Source organism: Condylura cristata, unplaced genomic scaffold, assembly GCF_000260355.1.
Source record: "Condylura cristata isolate star-nosed mole 26May11 unplaced genomic scaffold, ConCri1.0 scaffold00009, whole genome shotgun sequence".
NCBI classification, from domain to species: Eukaryota; Metazoa; Chordata; class Mammalia; order Eulipotyphla; family Talpidae; genus Condylura; species Condylura cristata.
In genome coordinates, this window is record NW_004567110.1 from 16,907,858 (window position 1) to 16,932,791 (window position 24,934).

The 24,934-nt window shown below is 35.7% G+C and overlaps 1 protein-coding gene across 3 annotated transcripts in view; it reads left to right on the plus strand.

Moving 5' to 3' along the window:
* Positions 1-24,934, plus strand: part of TRPS1 (trichorhinophalangeal syndrome I) — a 238,541-nt gene that overhangs the window by 19,931 nt on the left and 193,676 nt on the right. The window contains exon 1 of one of the 3 annotated variants that reach the window (XM_004679630.2): positions 22,357-22,393. The exons of 1 other annotated variant lie outside the window; for it this stretch is intronic. In XM_004679630.2, coding sequence (XP_004679687.1) covers positions 22,357-22,393 — 37 coding nt within the window. Of the gene's footprint in view, positions 1-22,356; positions 22,394-24,934 lie in introns of those variants that run through there. One more of the 3 variants, XM_012723090.1, reaches the window with a different exon arrangement.

The window sequence follows — 24,934 nt, forward strand, 5'->3', positions numbered from 1 at the left end:
CGCCCGCCGCGGCCTCGCGCCGCCCGCCCGAGCTGGGCTGGCCCACGCCCTTCTCCCCGCCCGCATCTCCGGCCTTGCCTCTCCCCACTTCCCAACTCGGTTTCTCCTGTCCGCGATCTTGCTTTTCTCTTGCTGCCTCTTCTTCTGCGACCCCTCTTTGATTGGACGCTTTTATTTCATTGCCTGCTGGGATCCCCAGTTAGGGTTTTTCTACACTTGTCTCTTTTAAAACTTACTTATTCATTCACCTGTGGTCCTTGTGCAGAATGTAGAGGCATTTGCCCATTGAGATAAGCGAAGTTCTAGTTTGTCATTAATTCCCCATATAATATTAGTCTTTCAGTCAGTCACGTATTTTTCTCCTACAGATATTCCCTGAAGCTGCTTAAACTAGAATTTCTGTTTTTCTGCAGTGTACTTACTGACACAGGCATTTTTGAATAGATGGCAGGATGGCGCCTCGTGCCTTTTAACCAGAAAGCTAAGGATAAAATAAACAGGAAAAAGTCATATGTACTAAAACACTAGTTATGTTATAATGTAGTAATCTTTATAAGCACATGAAGTCTTTTAGGGGAGGCTGAGGCTTCTGTTTTATTTTTGGTATTCTCGGAATTGAAGCCTTTATAGTTTTCTGAAAATATGAATTTTGAGACAGTTACTCCCATGGATCCTCATCAAGTTTTATGCCTCTATATGTGATCAAGCACATTTTAGGATTGATACTTTAAGGGTCTACGTTTCACACTTTACGTTAATTTCCTGTTCTGGAAGCCCATTTTTTTAAGGCCATAGAACAAAATGTCAGTATGTTTAGTAGAATTGCCCTTAACTTTGTTACTACAAGAGATACTGAGCAAGAATTGAACTTTATTGATTTATATAATTTATATCTAACTGTTCAAATTATTGATTTATATAATTTCTATCTAACTGTTCACATTTTGCTTTGAAGATTCCAGTATGTCTGACATAAAGAAAATGTTTATGTATTTGAATATTTATTAAATTGTGTGTGTTCGTGTGTGTGCGTCTGTATGTGAATGTTAAGAGGCCATTTTAACGTGTAGAGAATAGGGTTATATGTCGATGCCTTTGTTAACTTTAAATCTCCTTGTTCCCAAAAGAACACATTTAGAACCTTCTTTGTAACTGATAATAGCTTAACTTAGTATTGTTTAGGTAAGGCAAGCTTTTGTTGAGTTGATATCATACATTGATTTCAACCGAATATATGAATTTCAGATTAAAACTGAAAATTTCCTATTGATACGTGTTGACCCTTAAATATGCATGTATATATATTTTAATACCACAAATCTTTCAGAGTAATATGTTGAAAAGAAAATGAGAATTGTTGATAACTTATAATACTAGATTAATTGTAAGTCTTATTCTGTCCTCAAACTTCTTAACTAAATAATTGCCCTATGAAAACAAAGGTGCCAAAATCAGAAAGGTGTTTCTAATACACAAATGATACAGACTTCAGTCCATTAGACATTTGTATAATTCAGTCCATTAGACATTTGTAATGGGGTCAGCCGTTTCCGGAGGTTGGGCTTGCTTTGGACTTAAGGTTAGATATTCCCAGCACAAAGTTTTTTAACCTTTTTTGTTTTGCTTTTTCCCTACTCCTTGAGTATTTGGACCTTCCAAGATTATTCTCCTCAGATATACTGTACAAGTGAAAATAAAGCACTTCCAGCCATCCGTGCCTTCTGGGACTTGGGAATGTCTGGAGTGGGCTTCTGTCCAGCTGTGTTTGGAAGACCTGTGGTTGTCGCTTCCTCCCCCCCCCCCCATGTGTGGTGTGGCTTTGTTGCAGTAAAATCAGAAGTAGAGTAAGTCTCTGACTTCTAGTTTACAGTCTTTCCATATGTAAGCTGTAAGTAATACAACCTGGGAACAGGTTTGTAAGGGGAGGGGATGAACCAATTTAAATAATATATGTAAAACAGGTTTGGTGGAGTCCACAGGGCTGTGTATATTTATTATCATAATCATTATAATCATTGTTCTGTTTCCAATCTTTTTAATTTTCATACATCACTAACTATGGAAGTGCTCATTAGACTGTTTGAAAGGGTGTTTTTTGAGCCCCATTTTATCTTTTAACTTAAACAGTTATGTTAAAGATATATACAGGGTAGAATTCTAGCTGTCAGCTATTGTAGGGAAGAGTGATATCATAATATTCCAAAAGACTAGCTGGCCTCACCGCCTTGGAAGGGTCTGTGTCTTATTTCATCTGTTCTTACGTTTAAATTTCTGTTGTATAAGCTTTGGTATTCTTGTAAAAGCTGTAATTGTAAATGTTCTTAAAAGAAATGTTTTGGGGTTATTTTTCACATTATCCATCTGCACCTTATTGTTTGGTCATTAAGAACTATGCCATCATTTTTATTTTAAATGGAATTTGTATTAGTACTTAATTTGAATATATGGCTTATAAAAATATATGACTTTTTGAAAGCCAGCGATCTCCTTTAATAATTTCCATTTTTGTTTTAATTTCATGAAATTTCTTCCTCTTTTCTAAAATAAGTCTTACAAAATTCCCTTTAGGTATTAATTGTGGTCTTATTTTTCGATGTTGTAGCAACTTGCTCAGAGTAGCTCAGACGCCTTCCTGAGGAATAGTATCTAACATAATTTGTGATACTCTCTGGACACTTCAGAATTATCCTTTTTATCATAAATGGGACTTGTGCCACATGATCATAAGCACTTGTGCATAAAAATGATTTGTTAAAACTCAGGTCACTCAGTATTTCTGCAGGAGAATAATAGTCATGTCATTTCATAGACACAGTAGGTTATATTCTGGCACAACGATTCTGAGGCATCAGTTTGCAAAATTTCCAGCTGCAGTATGTGTGTGTTTTTGTGTCCCTCTGTCCTCTTTAAGATATAACACATTTATATCATTTATATCATTTGAGGTAAAAACATCATGTATATCTATTAAATAGATATTATATATCTATTAATATCTATCTATTAAATAATGAAAAATAATTAAAGTTAGTAAAACTCTTTACCAAGTTGGAAGCTAAAATCATTTTCTTAACAGTGACACAAGATTGTATGTAGTTTCTAGGGAAGATTACAGAAAGCCAATGGAATTAATTGGGTTTTGTTTATAGAAAGGAGTTGTCTGCTGAGAACACTGTTCCTAAATTTTTGTTGACAAAGGCTGCAACTGAATTATATTTGAAATAAAAATTCACAAATTCTATAAACAGAAGCTTTCAGAGTTTATTGATGAGATTGACTAGAATTTCTCCTTTATATAGGTTTTCAAACAATGAAGAACGTTCTAGAAGTCATTTAAAAATGTTGAAAGTGAGACTTTCAGAGTGTCTAAATGATATCAGTTTGCTGACAACTTCTTGATCATTTACACAAATTTCTCTATTTTTTTTTTGTTCTGCAATGAAATGGAACAGTAGAGTGAGTAGCTGTGTTTGTATTTGTGTTTACATTTATAATAACTGTGCATGTATGTTAGTATTTGGTACTAAGTATATGGATACTTAAAAATACTATTATTCCTTAAACTTTGGAAAGAAACTGAAAAATGGGGCTTTTCTTCTCCACATCACAGTTCTATTTCAGTTCAGATCTTTTAGTAACTGGGAGCCATTTCTCTATACTGGTAATTTGATAACCCATCTTGAAATGCATTTGTTGAACTCATTGTACTTCCATGTGCCTCTAATGAAAGTCATGTGAAGGTATAGCTTGAAAGAATGGACTGTGGTTGGTCTCTGCAGAGACCCTGCTGCCCCTTTTGAGAAATCTTTAAACTGGCACCTACTAGTATATTTGCTAAAACAGAGTTTTCTAAAATTTAAATGATGTCAGATTTTAAAGTGCTGCCAAGAAACAATGTGGCAGCTTCTAAATTTTGTGAAGCTAAAATCCCTGGTTACAAGAAAAGAGTACATGTCACAGATGAGTAGTTAGTAATGACTTCAGTTTAGCAGGAAAAGAGCAATTCCCATATGCTGATTCTAGTCTCATAACAAAGAATGTTATAGAAAGATTGCACAGTATTTAACAAGCTGTGAGTTAATGTGACAGTGTCAGTGTATCTAGTTCCAGAAGGATAATCACTTTACCATATTTCTTCAAAAATATTTTAAGTTATACAGAAAACTTGCTGCAAATGAATCCAGATTTTCCCCTGCTGTATCCCTCCCCCACGTCCCACCTTATAGGGAGCAATATTGAATTTAATCAATTAAATTGCTGGAGATTATCAGATCATTGTCAGATTCTACACCTCAGAGTGTCCCATCCTATATAAAGGAGCATGAATATAAATAAGATTGTTGCCCTGCAACTTTAGGTATCCGAGGATGGTTTCAGTACACCAGTTTACCTCTCCACGAGAGATACTCCCAATGTGAACATAGACTTTAAACCCTTCTAAATTAATGGGCACCTTCCTTAGAAGTCAAGTAAATGAAACACAGTTGTGTTATCTTCGGCCCTTTGGAAACAGATTGTGGACGTTGCGTTAATTATATGTTTGTTATTGACCATTCACTTCCAAGACTTTCCCCAGAGACTAGATGTTTCATACATACTCACATTGGCACTTTGCTTTTCTTGCTGCTGTGAACTCTAACAAACTGATAGATTAATTTAATTTTGAATTAAACTTAGTGTAGGATTGATCATATCCCTTAAAGGTATAGAATCAGAAGCTTATTGTTTTGGTGTTGTAAAGATTTTAAAGGCAGGGATGGGGAGAAGTTGGGGAACTGGAAAAGGATCTTATTTCAACTTCAGAGGTTTAGGGAAAAAAAGTGTATTCTCTGCCATGTTAAAAGACAACTTTTTCAAATTCAGAGATTATTGTTTTATTAGTGTGGCAAGGGAACTCTTTAATCAGTTAAAATATATAGCTGTCTGTCTATTAGGAGGGTGAGGTATATAAAATTACCAGTTTCTCTTAGAGGATGTCTACAAAATGACTTTTTTTTTTCTTTGAAAGCATTTGGAACATTGATAATTAAATGAGAGGCAAATATACTTATAATTTAATCATATTTTTCAGTCTTTCCAATGCTCTACATGTCCTTTGGTAACAGACTGTTGTCTTAGGAATTCTTATATGACTGTACTAAATTCTGATACGATTGAAAATATGTGTGTTATTGCTACTGAGCATTGGCTGGCTCTTGTGAGAAGTTACGGCTTAGGGTTTGTTAAAAGAGACAACTTTTGAGTCCCTTTCTTACTTTAGGAAGTGGAGAGGCAAAAGATCTTTCATGACCACTATAGATATTCTGTTTTATGTTTAAGAGAAAATTAAAATATGTCAAGAAAAACATAGATTTAAAGCCAAAAAGAAAATCAGTGGCTTTTAAAAGTGAATACAAGAAAAATATGATCAGATTTTCTTTTTCTTTTACTTACCTAAGGATCTTTGGCTATCTGTTTTTTTTTGTTTTTTTTTTTTTTAAATCACAGGACTTACGTCATTCTCCCTTCAATATATATGGGCACCCGCCCTGTGTTTTGTGTGCTTTGGTCATATAATCTAGCAGGGGATCATGCAGAGCACACTGCATTTTACAGTCTATTCCAGTGTGTTTGTTTTACAGTTTTAATCTGTATCCTCTTATCATTCTCTTCAAAAATTACATTGTAAAATAGATGAGCTATATTAATTACTATAGGAATTAAAACAATACAAATATACCAAAAGAAGTGGATGAAAACCTGACTAGGAACATTTTTTATTTTAATTTATATATTTCCATAGTCTTGAGTGAGAGAGAGAGAGAGAGAGTGTGTGTGTGTGTGTGTGTGTGTGCGCGCGTGTCCATCTCTCACTTGATTTATGCTGTTCAGTCTTGAAAAAGAGGCAGTTTTACCAAAGTTGCTTTGGGAAGTACAAGGAGATCTTTGCACACAGCTCTTTGTGAAGCCTTTTGCCTGAAACTTGAGAACAGTCTCAAAAGTTTTTGGCTGAATCTGTAGCCTTGGCTTATACCTAAAGGTGCTTTCGTGGCCTTAATACAGATTCTCAAGTCAGCTTATTTTATTACTTGTGCTCACACCTTTAGCTTCTCCAACCACAGAAGCTTGGAAAGATTGTTTTGAATGGTCGCAAAGAGGATTCTAACCTCTGCTTAAAAGTGATCTAGCTTTGATGTGCTCCCACTTTAAAAACAAATTTCATCTGAATAGAGAGCAATCAAGAGATGTGAGTATTTACTAGAAAGTAGTGCTATAAAGTGGAATGTAAGAGGAAACCTCAGTACTTAAATCTGAGGCATCCCATTTTTGATATATCTGCCTTGAAATAAAGAAATGTGTGAAGTGAAGGTCTCCCCGGCCATTATTTTTAACTACTGACTTACTTGGATCAGAATGTGCTAATTGGATCGTCATTGTATTTTCCATTAAGTTATGAGTGAGCGCCCTATGCAACTAGGAAGATCTCTAGGAAGGCTTGCTTTTATGTTACTCTGGAAAACTTCATAAAATGCTGTTGGTGTAAGAACTTACGTGTTCAAATAGATTTAGGATAAACAGTGGTAAGATAAAACATCAAGTATGGGCAGGCAGTTCAGAAACAGACAGACCGGTGTCTTTTCATTAAACTTCTTTATTACATTTCAATAGCTTCAATAAATTCACTCAACAAAAATCGACTAAATTGCACCTACTCATTTATAGATAACAGGTATCCCCTGCCTTTTGAAAGTTCCACCACTTTGCTTTACACAGCCTATGCTAACCCAAAAATTATCAGGGAGGATTTTTGCATTTCTTACAAAAGTTGGAAAGCAAAAAAAAAAAAAAAATGTTCAGTATTTGTTTTGCAGCAGCTGTTCTAGAGGCAACACCTTCTAGAATGTACTCCCAGCAGCCTGTGTGGCGCTGACATGCTGTTCCCCAGGAAACCACTTTCTGTGGGACATGCGATTATCCTTTCCTCCCTGCTTTTACCATAAGGTGGTGTGATTTTAGGTTTCATGTGCACTTGATATGACTTTGTAAGTTATATTTTGGGTTTGGAAATAGTCATGTTGCATATCAACTCTTATGATAGTTGATTCCTTGCTTCACACCATTTTGCCTCATGAAAGGTTTCATAGGCTGTTGTATCTTGGGTGAGAGCGGAGATCTTTACTGTAACTGGCCATGAGAATATGAATGAGAACGACTTGAGGAGAAGCCTACTCATGCACATCTAGAAATCTACAGATAAAATAGTAACAGTCATAATTAATTCGATCTATTATTGAAAGATGTGAGGACACACAGATGCCTAAATAATTATCATTACTATCATGATCAGCATTGAAGCCTATTAATTTTTTTGAAATACATTATATCTTGTCATTTCTTTCTTTCTTTCTCTCTTTTTCACACCATCTCTACTCATAAACTTCATGTGGGTTCCTGTTTGCTATAAGTGCTCCAGATTTTTGAACTAAGATTCAGATTCTGGCTTATTAACCTTTGCATCTGTACCTGCTGCATGAACCAGCTAATTCAGTAGTCCAGAGTTTTTGTTGTCCCTTGGCATGTATTTATATTGGGAAGCAATCTTTTGTTTCTCTTATTCCTGTTTTTCTCAATATCACTTTCTCTTCCCTAAAGCTGTGCAACTCTTATTTCTTTCAAGATCATCTCCACTCTTCTTTTCCTTAGATGTTTCCACTGCTATTGATCGCATCATCTGTTTTTGTATGAGTGAATGAAATAGTGGAAATAATACCAATTGTCATAAAAAGTAGTAGACATAGACTGACTAGTTGCCTTCAAGGGAATTTGTTTGCTCTGCTGGTTTTGTGCAAAACCCTGTCTCATTCTGCATTCTTACTGAGATGTTTACTGGACTCCTAATTTCTTTGACAAAGGGAATTAATATCTTGGATAATAATATTTTTCTCTTAAAGGTTCTCCTTTGGTATACATTACATTGTTTTTTAGCAATTAGGTTACTCTATAGATGCTATATGAATAATCTAACTGAAAATTTTAGTGTGAAGTCCTAAGACTCATAAAAGGAGTATATGATATTCGCTATTACTTTTTTATTTTATTTTCTAATCTGATGGTCAAGAGTGACTTTGTAAGACCTTTAATACTATGGCTTTGTGACATAGTAAACAGTAATTTTATTGAGAATGAAATGTCTCATCTATGTTTTATAGCTAGAATATCAAGCTTTTGGAAAGAGATCAATTTACAAAAACACATTTAATAAATGCACAAATGTATTAATATGTTAATATATAAATGAACACAATTTAATAATATATTTTTTTATCTCCAGGGTTATATTTAATTACTTATAATAAGAAACTATAGGGCTACTGGCACTATTTTATCAAACAATGAAAATTACATCTAACTCAGATATTTTTAATAATGAATTATTTTTAGCTGCACAGTTTTTTTCTATAGCATAATTACTTAAAAGTATTTTCCATAGCCTAGTAGTAAAATAGAATTTAACTAGTTTTGTGAATAAATGATAAGTGAACGGTGTGATATTTTTACGTAATAAACAGAACTTGTTCATAGACTATGTTTTAATCCTTTGTTTCATAGAATAATTGAAAACTATAACCAAGTACCAACATTGGTGAACCTTTTAGTTCTGTTAAGAAGCCACATTCTTTCTTGAAAAAGAATAATCTTTCCTACTTGCTACTTCACCTGCCTGAATTAGTCATTCTTTTCTCACCTGGACAGCTTCTACTCTATTTCATTTTCTAATCTTTTTTTTTTTTCCCTTCCCAAAACCCTTTCTTGTTATACCAAATTTGGATTAGATACTCTGCCCAGTCTTTTTTTCTTTGATTGGACTCTATTCTCACCAAGGGAAGGTTTCATGTCTACTTTTATCTACAGCTCTATTCTTAGCTTGTCTCAATGCCCTCAGAAAATATATTCCCAATGAATAAATGTGTTGTTAATGTATTTTTCATTATAAATACCAGTGATCATAATCTATGGACAGGTTTCTAATATTTCTGCAAAAGCAGAATTTAAAGCTAAATGAGTATGCTGATGTCAGCAGTCACAGTTGACTTTAGTTTCTGGCAAAAAAAAAAGTAAATCTGATAGCCTATTTGGGTAATCATTTGCAACTTTTTCATGAGAGTAAAGTGAAGGATGCACAGGAGGATAACTAGAGGACATTTTATTCTAAGATTAAAGAGTCTAAGGTTTAAAACAGTTCTTTCAAGGAGAATTCTTGGCAATCAGGAAATGTTCCTGTGTAGTACAATCCTTTAACCTGACCAAAGTATCCTGTGTGTTTCCTTCAGCATTCATACATTGGACTGTGGATATTGCCTTTCAGAGATCGCCTTTTTGCTCATTTGAACATATTGCTGACACTTTATGAAGGACGATTCCATTTCTATTTCAATAACTAGAGTAGAATATTTTGGATCATACAGCCTACTTTTGTTCTCCCTAGAAATCTGGTAAACACATAATAGGCCACAATTATCTTAGAAATTTCTGTAATGCCACATTTTAAAAATAATTAGTTCTACTTACAAGAGGACATTCTTCATGATAACAAGATTAAAAGCAGGCATGTTACTTTTGTGATATATTCCTTTTTTTGTGACCTCTTCTTGGTAATCGTATTTTGCTTTCTGAATAACACTGTCCTGTTGACTAAAACATCATTTGCAGATATAAGGATGATAGTTGTCTGACCAACTATCAATATTGTTTAAGTGAACTCTGCTGTAAATCTGGTTTTGAAATCATCAGGTAAAACTGTTATGATATAATGTCATATCATAAAAAGTTGAAAAGAATAATGGCAGCAGTTCATTTTAAATAATACTGTAGAGTGCTAATGTTTTCTAAGCATGGCCTGGTTCACTTCTTCACTAACCCTTTTTCTCATCCATGCCTAGTCAATAGTAAAATGTTTAGAGCCGCAATGCGTGCGTGCCTGGAACACAGACGGGTCCGTTGATGCCAGGCCAGGCACCACTTTCTTAACTCTGCTTAAACGAGTGCTTGCCAAGCATGGATGGATGACAGTCCTCTCGGACTCTCGGACTTCATGGTTTTCTTTGAGGAACTCCATGAAATATGAACACAATAGACAAACCTGTAGAAAATTCTGTAAGAGAAAATGTGATTGTGTGTCTGCTTGAATCTACAAAGCAAACACTAAAGGCCACATGAAATCGTCTTAAGAAATAATTTAAAATTCTCTATTCGCATTTGTGTGCCGCATTTTTTTTTTTTAAAGAAGCCACATGGTAATAGAAGCCAAAGTCTTAAGAAAATATTAACCACTGGAAAGTTTAAAACTGATAAATTTTTACCTATTAACTTTTCTTTAAAAAATGCAAAATGAGGAACTCCCATCATTATTCAATTTGCGTGAAAGGCATAGAGATTTGGAGCAACTACTTGGTAGACTGCCACTCTTACCTTAGAAAGCGCTCAGAACTTAGGTGTGTGCGTTTTCTGAAAAAGCTGCAGTATTGTTTTATGGACTTCTTGCATCTATTCCATCCATTCTAAGGTAAGGAGGTTACTTTAATCCCTTTTTTATTCCAGTTTTTTCATTTGTAAAACGGTGCCGACAGTCTTTGTTGCTTTCACAGAATACTGAATGAGAATAGTAAGTGAACCAAAAAGCAAACGACCAGCACCTAATAGTACTCAAAAATAGTCCTTCTCTTCAGCCTTTACTTAGCTTGTATGGGGTCTAATTGATTTGGTGTGTTTTAGTGATAAATGTCACGACTGCCCTGGGGACTTTTACCACTACTATTCCCCACAGAGCCAACGACAGAGCGCTCCTCTCCCCCCTACCCTGTCTCTCATCTTCTTCCTTCACAGGGAATTCGTTGCTCGTTGCTCTTATTTTTAAATCTGATCTCTTTTAAGCTTTATGCCATTTCGGATCCCTTTCTTCTGTCTCCTTTTGTCTTTTTTCTTCTACTGTCCAACACTGTTGCTTATTTGGTCACAGCCAGCCTTTTCTGCCAGAGGGGTCTGAGTAGCCACTTCCAATCCATTGATTACTAGCTTTGCCCATCAAAATACAGCGTCAATATATTATGCCTCCATGGTGCAGAGAAACTACTGTTTCACCGAAAGGTCACATACATCCTAACTTTGTAACTGAAAAATGCACAAAGTTTGTAGTTTATGGAGGTATTGCTAACTCAGTCCACGTGTGTAACTTTCTCATGTCAAGAAATAAAGCTTTGCCAGTACCTCTCTGTTCCCTCCTGTTCGCTGCTTCTTTCCTTTCTCCGGAACTTAGTAACTCATTCTTCTGACTGTTCACACTTAGACTGGTTTTGCTTGTTTTTTAACTTTATATGCGTTAAAGACTAGCAGGCACGTCCATTAAACGTGTGTTTTGTTTTGAATGTGATAGCTCATGCTCAGCATCACAGGGTGTGCAAGGCAGCCATTTTTGGGTCTGTCTTTGTTTTTATTGCACTATAATACTCTGGTGGATGACCACGGATTCTGTGCAGGGTCGCATTCCTCAAGTTTTTATTTATTCCACTGGTGATGTGGATTGGGTTGTTTCCAGTTGGGTAATTAAAATAATGATGCTGTGAGCATTCTGGTGAGAGAGAGAGTGTGTAGCATGCGTGCATGCACTTGTATGCCTGCATTTAAAAATTGAACTTCTGGGCCCTCCCTGGTGGTGTAATGGGTTAAAGTACAGCACTGCAAGCTAGCCCCAGCCACTTCAGTGCGAGTTTGATCCCCTGCCTTGTAGATGACCCACATGGCATGGCAGACCTCTTCTGTCTCTCCTGCTGCTCCCCTCAGCAGTGTACTTCGTCAGTCGGCTTGTTCTGCTCCCCACTCTGTCTCTGGTGAAGCCTCTCACCGCCCCTGCACCTCTGGCCTGTCCCCCCAGTTCTGTATGCATAAATAAATAAATCTTAAAAAAAAATTGAGCTTCTGGTTTATGCTTTTAAGTTATTAGGCATCTGATCCAGCTATTCAGTGCTTTCCTATATTTTCTTATATCCCAGTCTTTTTCTTTAAAAAACACATTTGTATTTCTACATATGATGATACTAGTACAGAATATTTTAAATTTTGGAATGGTAGAGAATGTATAGTAGCAAATTTATGAATGACATTTGTAAATATAAATGCAATGCTATAGAAACTATCATATTTTAATAAATGTATCAAATAGATGCTATTCATATATAGAAAATCATGCAAATATAGGAATTTACAAAAATTAATTTTGCTGATTTTTATTAACATTATTATAGAATTATTAATATGGAGAGCATGTTTACTTATAATGAAATTTCCTCTCTGTATTTCAGTACAAAAATATTTTAAATATTTAAAGCTATCTAGTCATATATAGAACCCAGATCAAACCAGTGTGGTAGTGATTCATAGTTTTAAAAGGAAATTTAATAGTTATTACTTCTATTTCTGCATTTACTGCTGTATGGCAGTGACTCTAGAGCTATAATTTCTGGTTATTTTTTCTATCTAAATAAAGATAAAATTCATGCTTTGAGTCCCTATACATCTTGATTGGTTTGCTACTAATTATGTAGATGATATATTGTTAGTATTATTTTAACTTTTATTCTCATAAATCTATTTAATGTTAAGAGAATGAGGTCTTCCTTGAAGAGATAAGCAATATACAGAAATGTCTAAATGTGTTAATATCCATCTGTTCACAAAACTTCAATAGGAAGTTTTGTGAGTGCCTTTCTGTGGTAGGCTTGCCTCAGCTATATGAGTATCACTCAACCTTTAAAAACATATTCTTTGTCCCAATATACTACTCCATTTCCCTCTGATAAGCATTATCATAATGTGCTGTTGTTAGTGATGGAAATGGATTCTAGCCTCAGATGTGTTACATTTGGTAAATCATGAGAATTGTTAATGACATGTAGATTTTAAACAATATTCTGTGTCACTATTTTGATTAATATAGTCACATATGTGAATGAATATATGTTAGCATTAATTATATTAATAGTGATATTTTCTTGTCTGAAGGACTTCACACTTTAGTGGGATAGCCCAAAAACATAAACACATCATTGAAATGTGTAGTGGCTTCCTTAAAAGCAAGCATGCATAAATTACTACAGATAATAGTGGAAAAGACTCACTTTAGTTTGGAAGAATTGTAGAGGGCTTGGTACAAGTGCATCTGTTTTGAGACTTGAATAATGTGATATCTTAGTTATGTGCTAAGTGTAAGGAGGTAAGTCAAAAAGTTAGGCTAGCTTGGTGTTCCAGGAAAATGTTGGGGAGATTGTACATTCTCTTGAGACTACTGTAGATCAATGAATCCTTTGGCTGATAGTCTTTGCAAAATGTGTCTTATCTTTTTATAAGTATTTTCAAGTGCTAACATTTCTTTATCTAAAAGTACACTGTTGAGCTGTTGTTCATCAGAATGCTAAAGTTTAGTGAAAAGTGACCCTGAAAACCAGGGATCTAATAAGATTTATACCTCTTCAGACCCAGCTCTCATTTCCTATACCTGTGACCTCAGCAAGTGGTTGAACTTTTCTAAATTTCTGTTGCTTCTTCTATAAACTATGGGCAGTCGTACTCTTTTCTCCAATAATTTGTTAATAAAAATACATATCAATTGAGATGTGCTTGTGGCACAGTGTTTAATCCAATAAAAAGAACATACTAAAGTTTTGTTCTTAACTAAAATTCAGATCATAATACACATCAACATTCAAGAAATGAGCCTAAAAAAAAATCTAGTTTTTACTTTTGATTCCATTCAACATTCAAGTAGATTTTGACAGAAAGATCTGTAAAACACCTGAATCTGGATTTACCTGTATATGTGTATTTTTTCTCCCCACATGCTCTGTTATGACAGGTGTCCGCAACAAGATTGACAGAGAAAAGGAAGTACTAATTGGGGTGCAGGTGGTGAAAATCTTTCCTAGAGATGTGTGTATGTCTCTGTGTGTGCTTAGTCTAAAATTTATATTGAACTTGAAAGTAAAGATTCACTAGCTTACCTATCCAAAAATATTCAATGAATGAACTCATTTCTGTCCTGTTTCCACAGCCCTACTCATATGTATCAAATCACTATTGGTTCTCTTTAGGTGAGTGTGTAAATCAGAGCCAGAGCCCCAGGGATAGCCTGGAATTGTGGGCATCCCCTGATACTTGAACTTTACAGGGACCTCACCACTGGTGTCTGGCTCTGTGTTTTCAATTCCCTGTTTGAGAGATACTTCAGCATCGATGAAGCCTATTTTTGTTGTATTTATTTATTTTTGACCTCTCATTTTAATCTTCTGGGGTAGGAGGAACGCAGTCAATTAAAACAAATCCAAAAGCCCGTAAAGCTAGAGCCTGGGATTTGTAAGGGTACGATAGGGAGCCACTCTGTATAGAGAATTTCTCTGCAGCTCCAAAAAACACTGAGAATTGGGGCCCTCCCTGGTGGCACAGCGGTTTAATGGGCAGCACTATGAGGCTCTCTGCAGCCACTGCAGCAGGAGTTCGATCCCCTGCCAGGGAGCTGACCCACATGGCGCAGCAGACCTCTCTCCTGAGCTGTGTGCTGCTCCCCTCAGCAGTGTACTTAGTCGATCTACCTGTTCTGCTCCCGCTCTGCCTCGTGAATACTCTCATCACCCCTCTTCCCTGCCCCCACACCTCTGGCCACACCCCAGTTCTCTGTGTATAAGTATATAAATCTTAAGCAAACACACACAAAAAAGCACTCACCAGACTGATGGTAAGCTATGCTATCAACACAGTCCTAGTCTCAGTTTGCCCTAGACATGTGTTTGCCATCTGTCTTTCTGTTCAGTATTCCGTCCTGTGTTATGGGCACAGATTGATCTAGAGGCAAACTGACTAGAGCTGGGAGGAATGGGATTTATCAAGAGAGTGTGGGGACTGGACAGGATCTCAGGCAATTGAGAACTACTGATTGTTACTACCAATGCAGTCCTGGGTCTCTCTAGCCTTTTTGCCTACCCTTCACTAAACTTGCTGCCTTTCAGTCCCTGACTTAATTTAATCATATATTATTTATTTAAAAGATTTATTTATTTATGCATACAGAGCTGGCATACAGGCCAGAAGTGCAGGGGTAGTGAGAGGATTCACCAGACACAGAGTGAGGAACAGAACAGGCTGACTGACAAAGTACACTGCTGAGGGGTGCAGCAGGGTGGGGGTGGGGTCAGGAGAGGTCTGCCACACCATGTGGGTCACCTCCCTGGCCCAGAATCCAACTCACGCTGAAAAGGCTAATGCGAGCTTCACATTGCTGCACTGTAACCCGTTGCACCACCGGGAGGGCCCATCAGATAAAATTTAAAATTATTATAAGAGACGAAACATTTATTATGGAGGTAGTAGTATTTTAAATTGATAAATGTCATAAACAGCATTGAAATACTAACTGAGGAAATTAGGGCTTCTTTATGCAGTGAGCTCTGTATAAATTATTTAGCTCAGAGATAACATGTTTAAGTTATCTATCTATGCACTTACAATTTGGACAGCAGAGATCACATATATTTATTTCCTGTTTTGTTACGCAGTGTTGTATCATGGTTGTAATCCTCTTCACAATTCTGATTTCAAATCTTTCATGATAATGGATCCTGACTTTCTTTTAATGTTGATAACTATACTGAAAGACAAAAACAGATCTTTAAAATGATCTTCTGCAGATCCAGGCACTTTTCTTGCTCCCTTAATACTGGTTTGTTTTAAAAATTTACATATGCTTTCACATCCTGGTTTTCTTGTTTGAAAATTACCCTGGACAGCAGCTTCTCCTAGAGCACTGTGCTCAGCTGAACTTGTTTTGCTGGTAAGTGTCTTGTGTGACATAAAACCAAATGAAGTTGGAAGCCAGTACACACTGAACTCACTCCCCTTTTCATGGCTGCTGGGATTTTTTGGACTGCAATTGCTAACGTTGTAGGCCTCTGACGAGGGTACATACAGTTTCCACCAAATTTAAGTTGCCTATGGAACCTCTTTTACCATTTTTTTTTTCAAGTTAGTATCATATGGAAAATGGAGACATTTTCGTGAATTTCTTATCATCGGTGCTTTAAATAGTTGCTGTGTAAAGGCCTAAGACTCAGCTTAGCTAGGCAGAATGTTCTGAAATAATAGTTTTTGAAAAAAGTTCTTATAGCTGAAGATTTCTAACCTTGTTACTGGCCTAAAGAGATTGGTTGCATTAAACCATCAGTACTAACTAGGATGATTTCTAGACCAGATTTCATCTCCATTCGGACTGTTTATTAATTTCAAAGAATTAAAAAAATACATACAGGACAAAGATCCCTTCTTGGAATATAGTGTAACTTTGAACTTATTTCCAGTTCCTTTTCATTCTGGCTTTGCTGACTCCGTATGACATGTGTGCCTTTCCTGTTGGAAACACTCATCGTTCACTCATCGGGCTGCTGGTGGCAGATAGGGGAAATCTTTTTTTTTTTTTTTCTTTTAAAGATTTATTTATTTATGCTTATAGAACTGGAGAGTACAGGCCAGAAGTGCAGTGGATAAGAGGAGTCACCATAGACAGAGTGGGGAGCAGAGCAGGCAGATGGACAAAGTACACCACAGAGGGGAGCAATGGCGAGTCAGGAGAGGTCTGCCTCACCATGTGGGCCACCTTCCTGGTGGGGGTTTGAACTCGTGCTGCAGTGGCTTTGGAGAGCTTCATAATGCGGTGCTTTAACCTGTGTGCACCCAGGGAAAGCCTCATAAGGGAGATCTTTTAAGCTGCTACCTACTAAATCACAGGGATGAGACAGTGGTTTGTGACTAATTTGCCAGTTTTTTTAAGAACATAAGATGCACAAACTTACTGTCTCTGATTATGTAACATGTGTACATATTCTATGTTGTATATCACTTAGCACATGCTAAGTTTTAAAGATTAGCTATGTGTATTGGCAATGTACACATACATTGTTTTTGTGTATTTATATATTCATAAGTTCAAGTGTGCCCTCATAACATTTGTTTTTGTCATTTTTTTTTAAACTAGGATTTCTTTTTTTTAAACATTTATTTATTTATTCATACAGAACTGGGGTACAGGCCAGATATGCAGGGGGGTGAGAGAATTCACCTGAGACAGAGTGGGGAGTGGAACAGTAGATTGACGAAGTACAAAGCTGAGGGGAGCAACTGGTGGGTCAGGAGAGGTCTGCCACGCCATGTGGGTCACCTCTGAGGCTGGGAATCGAACTGGCCCTGAAGCAACTGCTGCTTGCAGTGCTGCGTCCTTACCTGTTGCAACCCCAGGGTGGGCCCTTAGTCATGTATTTTTAACACTCTTAAACATGAAGATTTTAGTAAAAGCCTTGGTTCCTAAACTAAACTTCAATGTAGTGAAGACAATAAGCATTTTTATTGAATCTTCACAGTAGGCATTTGTTAGATTCATTGTACTTTATATGTGCATTAACATACTAAATGGATTTTCAGTGATTGACACAGATGTCTTATGTGAGAATTGAGACAACTGTTAGCGAGTTATATTGCTGTATTGAGTTAATAATTGAGATTTTCTTTTCTATTGAAAATCAGGTTGGAAAATAGACAAAGCAACATCTATTTTAAAATTAATCTACCTTTAAAAGACAGAGATATATTGGAGCATATGCTGGCAAGAAAGTGAAAGGCATTCCTACAAAGCATGGCAATCATTATTTTCTTTACCAGTGAAAATCTCATTTACATACAAATAAAATGTCAATTCGCATCATAGCCATCAAGATAAATAGATACATTTGTAAGTTTCCTTGGACTCCTCTTTTTGAAGTGAAATGCTGCATTTGGCATGAGCCAGTTGAACTATTCTAAGTCTAACAAAGAAGTCAGGGATGAAATTGAGCCTGACTTTAGGACACTTGCATTCAAATGGACCTGTTTCAGTCAACAGTTGTCACTGTAGATTATTTAATTTTTTTTGTTGTTTGTTGTTGATGTTTAAGAGGAAAACAAGTTATGTGTGAGACATGCTTGGTGACTTTCTTAATTTGCTTAGTGAAATTGTGATCATATTCAAATCAGGGTTTTTAATACATTTGCTTCTCACCTGTTACGAAATAAAAATAATCTATTCCCCTTTTCTTTTGATAATCCACAATGTTTACTTGCTTTGTTTTAGTTACCCATTTAGTGAAACAGGCACATACTTCGTTTTCTTTATTCTTCAGATTTATTCTACAGCTTCATTTGGAATTCTAGCAAATGTCTTTAATTACTAAAAAAAATGTTTAGCAATTTTCCTAGAATAATGAAATGATTCATGAAATTCTTTCTCTACAGTGCATATATATGACATTACTGTTTTCCAGCCTGTCTCATTTTACCTAGAATGTTACATTTGAAATTAGATATTTGAAATACAGAGAATATAACATGATGAAATAAAAGTTTAATAAAATGTGTTTGGGTCAGCACCAAACCTCTTTGAAATAGGATATCTAAATAATGTGTATTTTATATCAGATAGGCTTGAGTTAGGTCTAGTGTCCACATGACTGTTCATGGACCTTGTGCTCTGAAGCATATGTTAAGAAAAGTGATCATTTTGGATTAATTTGATGTGAATTAATAAGAGATTTATTTGATGGGAGTTGTTTGAAGGTGATGACATTTAAATCTCAACAAGATTTAAGGTGTCCAAAAATACCTTTAAAGATTCAGGAACAATCAATTCAGAGAGAACAAATTAAATAGACACGGTTAGCAAAGAACACGATCTGACATTGGGCTTATGAAGTTTAAAGCAGTTTATAAAAAAAGCTAGCTATTGTTGCAGTATTACTTTGGAATTTGAAGTAATAGGAAATACACGAGCTCCTTCAGCAATTCTTTTTGTGAATTGGTTAAACAATCTTCTGTTGCATTTTATAGTTCACTTAAGTGATCTGATTTTGATCTGTATATATGGAGTAGACAGGATTCAAGTTTTTTTTTTTTTTCCCTAAAACAATGAGCAAACACATATGTTCGTTAAAAACTGAACTTTGTATGTTGTTCATATGGAAGTGATCTAGTTTGCTATAGGCCCTAAGTTTGACCTTCCTTTTATTTTGCTATCACTGGCTTAATTTTTTAAATTCTTTGTGGGGGACTTTTGATCAAAAGAAACAAGTTGCTCTTCTATTCTTTATTTTTTTTTAAATAAAAGCTACATGAAGTGTGTAATTAAAAACACAGTAATCCTAGGTTGGTGATAATAAACAAATATGGAAGAAACATTTATTAAAGAGAAAACTAGCCAGTCTTATTTTTGGATTAAATTTTGATTTCAAATGCTTGATACTTTTATTATCTGGAAAAGCCAAAGAAAACGTCACCTAGGATTATATATTATAATGATAAAAACTGCTACTTATAATAAAAATTATACTCAGTAGGACTTGTGACTTAGGTCAGATTATACAGTGTTGATCCCCCAACTTTTAAGTCAAATCTATATAAATCTATTACTTATTTGTGCGCCTGTCTACCTATAGCTGTCTATCTGGAAAGGTGAAACTGATATAATATTTGTATAATATATAACAAAATATTATTCAATGAATGAATGAATGAATGAAGAAATGAATATTGGAAAAAATGAATAACTGAATAAATGCTAGATATCAGTGATATTTAGTTGTGGTAACACCCTTTACTATTTCATAGTTTTTCAGGGAAATTAGATAAAGTTTTTCTCAGGTAAAAGCAAAGTGCCTAAACCATCAACCAGAGCCATTACAGGACCTCAGAGGCAGGGGGTAGTTTAAAAATAATTTATTCTAATTCCCTCATTATACAGATAAGAACAGAGGCTCAGAGAAAGTGAAGGAAGTTGCTCTTGATTACATCAGCAGGTAATTTGAATCATGTTCAGAAAATGGATATAAAATTGCTACACCATTCTTCCTCTTTGGGCTTGATTATTTACTTTGCTTAGAATCAGGATGGTGCAAAATATATATTCTGTATTATCACTTACTTTCAAGAAGTTTCTCATCTAATAAAGATAAAGCCTAGTTCTCATCTACTTTGAATATTTAATATTAGCTCTTTTAAAATTACTTTGATAGTTGATTTCTCTGTTTGAATAATTCATTTGATTATCTATCACAAGCTTTTTAGGAACCATCAACACATACATATGAAGTTAAAACCATTATTGGTTAATTCCCTATATTTAGGTGATAATAGGAAACTCAGATCCTTTTGCTTTGAAGATGTCATTCTCAAAGTATGAGTCCGTCTTCTATAGAAAAAAAATAAATGTTTTCCATTTCTTTCTTTTTTTTTGAAGATTTATTTATTTACACAGAACGGGTACAGGCCAGAGATGCGGAGGGTGAGAGGATTCACCACAGACAGAGTAGGAAGCAGAACAGGCAGATAGATGAGGTACACTGCTGAGGGGAGCAGCGGGCGGGTCAGGAGAGGTCTGCCACGCCATGTGGATCTCCTCTGGGTCAGGCGGGGATGGAACTCATGCGGAAGTGGCTTCAGCTTCTTAGTGCTGTGCTTTAACCCCCTGCGCCACCAGGGAGGGCCTATTTTTCCATTTATTTTTACACATTCTAATCAGTAAGAATTAAATTATAAGCCTTAATGTTAACTATTCCCACTGTATAAATCGGTCTACATGATACTTTAACGTGAACTAGTCCAGTGTCCTATTGTTTTTAATAACAGACTCTTTTTACTGAAAATGCAAAGAAAGCCTTTTAAGTTTTAATTTGGAAGGAAGTAATTAAAAGTAGAAATTGAGATTTTTGCAGATTTTACATCTCAGTACTATAAATTAATACAAATGGAGCATTTGAGGAAGCTAAGTATATTTAACCTGCTTAAATACCTCAGCACATAACATGCTTCACATGATGCTTAAGGGACAGCCATGTGTTTCTATATATGGAGAATGAGGAAGGTATGTGAATGTTCAATATTAACCACCCTCTACTCCCATCCCCATGTTAGTTTTGTATCTTACAATTAAATAAGGGACTGGATTGGGCAAATTTAAGCCTTGTAGTTTTCAGTGATATACTTCAAATCCTCCTTCTCGTATTTACTTTTAACCCCATTATTTATAGTGGTGGTTGTTTATAGTAAACCTATTATAACTGGCATTTTGAAATTGTTGGTGCTAGTGTGAAGGATATTGCTATATAGTGGAATGGAAAAGATTAAATAGAGTTGACAAAGCTGATGTATAAGGCTCAGTGGTGTGATTTTACCTAACAAAATTATGTTAGTCCTACTAATACAATATCTGCCTCTATTCTATTCAGATAATAAATGATGGCACAATGATGACTTTAGGTTGATAAGCAAGTATATAAGCTTGTTTAGCAAGAATGAAAAATAGAAGATATTAAAAATAGCCAAAAAGTGAACATGACATACTACAGGCCTTTTCTAGAACTATTGATAAATCTAACATAGAATGACAATCTCTTGATGGCATTGTAGGAGTTCTTTCTAAAAGATTTATTTACACAAGAATTGGGGTGTAGGCCAGAGGTGGAGGGATAAAAGGATTCACCAGAGACAGAGTGGGGAGCAGAAGAGGCAGATTGATAGAAATACACTGAGGGGAGCAGCAGGTGAGACAGGAGAGGTCTGCTGCATCCTGTGGGCCAGCTCCCTGGGCAGGAATCAAACTCCTGCTGCAGTCACTACTGAGAGTATAACCCATGTGCCACCAGGGAAGACCCATTGCAGTAGTTCTTGCCTCAGCCTGTGGGTTACACTGGTGCTGGGACTCTGGGAGAGACTGGCTATGGTACCACTTATTGTCTTCAGCTATGATTTAGTAGTGTCAGTGAGTGTACTTTGCATCTTCTGCAGAAGCATGTCCCTTTGACATTAACTAAAAAAGATCTTTTTTCCCCACCCCAGAGTGGGTAAGTATTAAAGTCTAGTATGGGGGGGAGGTGGTTAGAGTTTAAATAATTTCACAAATATCGCAGTCCCCTACAAAAATGACTTTTTAAATCTTTTATATCAAATTCTTCTTTATTTTGCTCTGTTATGAAAACCCAGGGGAGGGAGAAGATGTTGCTCAAGGTTAGCTCATTCTTTTATCAGGCTTCCTGCAAGCAGTCCATAGTGTGGCATATTTCTGTATATTAGGTGTGATACCATCAAGTGTGTTTACATCACTTAGGAAGGAAAATATTTTTCTTTGTTTTGTTTTGCAGATGTACAGATCAGCTTTCAAAATGTCTTCTGTGTCTTCTGAGCATCTTCTAAGACAATTGCATTAGCCTCCTGCTAGTTGACTAATAGAATTAATAATTGTAAAAAGCATTCTAAAGCCACATGCCTTATGAAGTCAATGCTGGGTATGATTTTACAAGTATGTGATCTATTTTTTCAAGTGAAAATGTTAACTGGAAAAGTTCTTGGCACACAGGAAAACACCAAGCAATCTGTTATTTGTCTTAAAGATAATAACTTGGGGGTGGCGGTAGTTCTGACTGGATCTAACTTATGAGTTGTTAGGGGAGTTTCTTCCACTTAGAAGTATCACATATGTGCTTATATTTACATAATATGTCATTCTAAAAAATTATGGTGATATAATGCCAGCAAAAAATAAATATTTTTCCTATAGCTACTTCAAAGTATAGTTAACTAAATTAGCCACCATTTAAAAAAAAAAAACTACTAAAAGGAACAGGCCCCTTCCCCCACAACAAAAATAAAACCCAAATGACCTTTCTGATACTTCTTTGAAGTTTTAGAAGTTTAGCATTCTTTGCAATGTATATTATTAAGGACACTCTTCGGCACAAGGAAGCAGTGAGTCATGGTCTCTAAAGGTCTATTCTTGGGTGGAAGAAGGAACTGAAATTCGGAAGGATGATAATTTAATTAAATAATACATATTTTTTTTTTCAGTCACTGTAGATGTTGGTTGAGTAGTTTTTAAACCAACCCATTACTTCCCTCTGTGATCACAATAAATCAGCAAGATCTTTTTTTTTTGTCCTGACAAATAGGTTAATATTTTAAATATGAGTGGACTTGCATTTATTCACTTTTATTTATTTTATCTTAGCTCCCTTGCTATGTGAAATACTGCTCTTTCATTGATCACCTTGGCAATCTATGGATTTCAACCGTTTTCATTTTCAGGAAAGTGTAATCTTAGTGTATTAGATTAGTTCATCCTCATGAATCCTACCATTCATACATATTTTTACTTTTCTTTATAACATCATTTATTTCATTTTGGCGCATCATTGTTAGATTGTATTTACCTGAAGAGCATGTTAAAATACAAGTGATATGCTTATTCAGTTTTTTTCTAAGAAAGATTAATTGTAGTAGATAAAAATATTATTTAGGTTTGGGAAAAAGCAAATATATATAAAAAAAAAGCTCTTCTGGTGGGAACAGCAAGAGTGTCAGCGACAGCTTTTCATATTTTTGTAGATAGTGACTGCTATACTATAAATTAGGATGGCCTTTTCTATAGTTCAAGTAAATACTCTCTGTTTTTTACTCAACCATATATTTTAAACAGTTAATTTCTTAAGCTTCCCTTTTTATCCCTTTCCTTTTTCGTTTTTCCTTTGTTGAATACCAGTAAAGTTTCCTTCCAGTCTTCCAAGAGCTGGTATAACTTCCTGAGTTACGCCACTTCAGACAGGAATAGAGGGTCAACGAAATATTGACAGCAACACATTGGTCGTGAACATGCAAGCATTGATAAAATGAGTTGACTTGTGTTCCACTTTAAGTGATTACTATCTCATCATTTACCTTAGTTAACTAGTTTTCGGGCCTATTGATAATTAAAAAAATAAAAGTGAGGGCCAGGTTTCCTTTCCACCCCTAGAGGTCAGGACACTTTTCTTTGCGCCCCAAAACATCACTTCCACTTAAAATTTCAGTTCTTCACCCCATGTATTTCTGCTGTTGTTGTTCCAAGAAATAGCTTTATGGTATTTAATGACTAGTATCATTAGTATATGAGAACAGTGTACTTTCTTAAGTATAAATATTCTACATTTAACACCTTCAACAAAATGGATTTTCACATGGCTCCTGACACTCTAGTTCATGCAGTTTCTTGGTTCAGTGATTCACATTGTAAAATTTTTGCCTGACCAGCTTCTTCAATGCAAAGGTCCACCCATACACCCAAAGCCAGTGTGGTTGCTCAGCATTTATGAGAAATGATGGAGAAAAATGACGAAAACATGTCATTAATTAGGACTTTCCCAGAACATCTTAGATAATCATGGTCCACCTCACTCTTAAATCTGTCCTTGTGGCAGAGACAGCTAGTAAAAAGGTTGGTTTTATTAGTCATTTAGTCAGTAGCAGGTAGATTTTTTTGTAACAGTTTGGGCTAACAAAGTCTTAGTACAGACTAAGAAACACAGGTCAGAAAACTCATTCATTGACTAGCCTTTGTAAGGCACACTTTTATTGACACAACACAGATTGTTTCTTATCTCTCTGGAACCTTAGAGTTCTGACTCATTAACTTCTACAAGAGGAATCTGTCACAGCCGTCTCATTTTGATTCTACACACAGATGCCACTAACTTAAAAGATAAGACTTAGCTGGATGTCTAGGCGAGCTGTAGGATACTGGTCTTTTTTTGGCCATTTTAAGCTACAAAATGTCAATGTCTTATGGCTCAGTTTCATATTTTACTTTAATCCTCTTGCAGTGTACGTCCAGGGTACACTTGGTGCCATTACATCAGACTGTGTACTGAAACCAAGAGCCCAGTTAGGTTCACTGTGTGATGGAGGGAGTCAGAACTGACAAGCCTGGGGTGCGTCAGACCCTCTTGTTGACTCATGCCAGCTTCCCCCACCTCCTTCTGGGGCTTAAGGAGTTTTGTCTATAGGGTAGAAAGAAAACAGTTGTCATCCT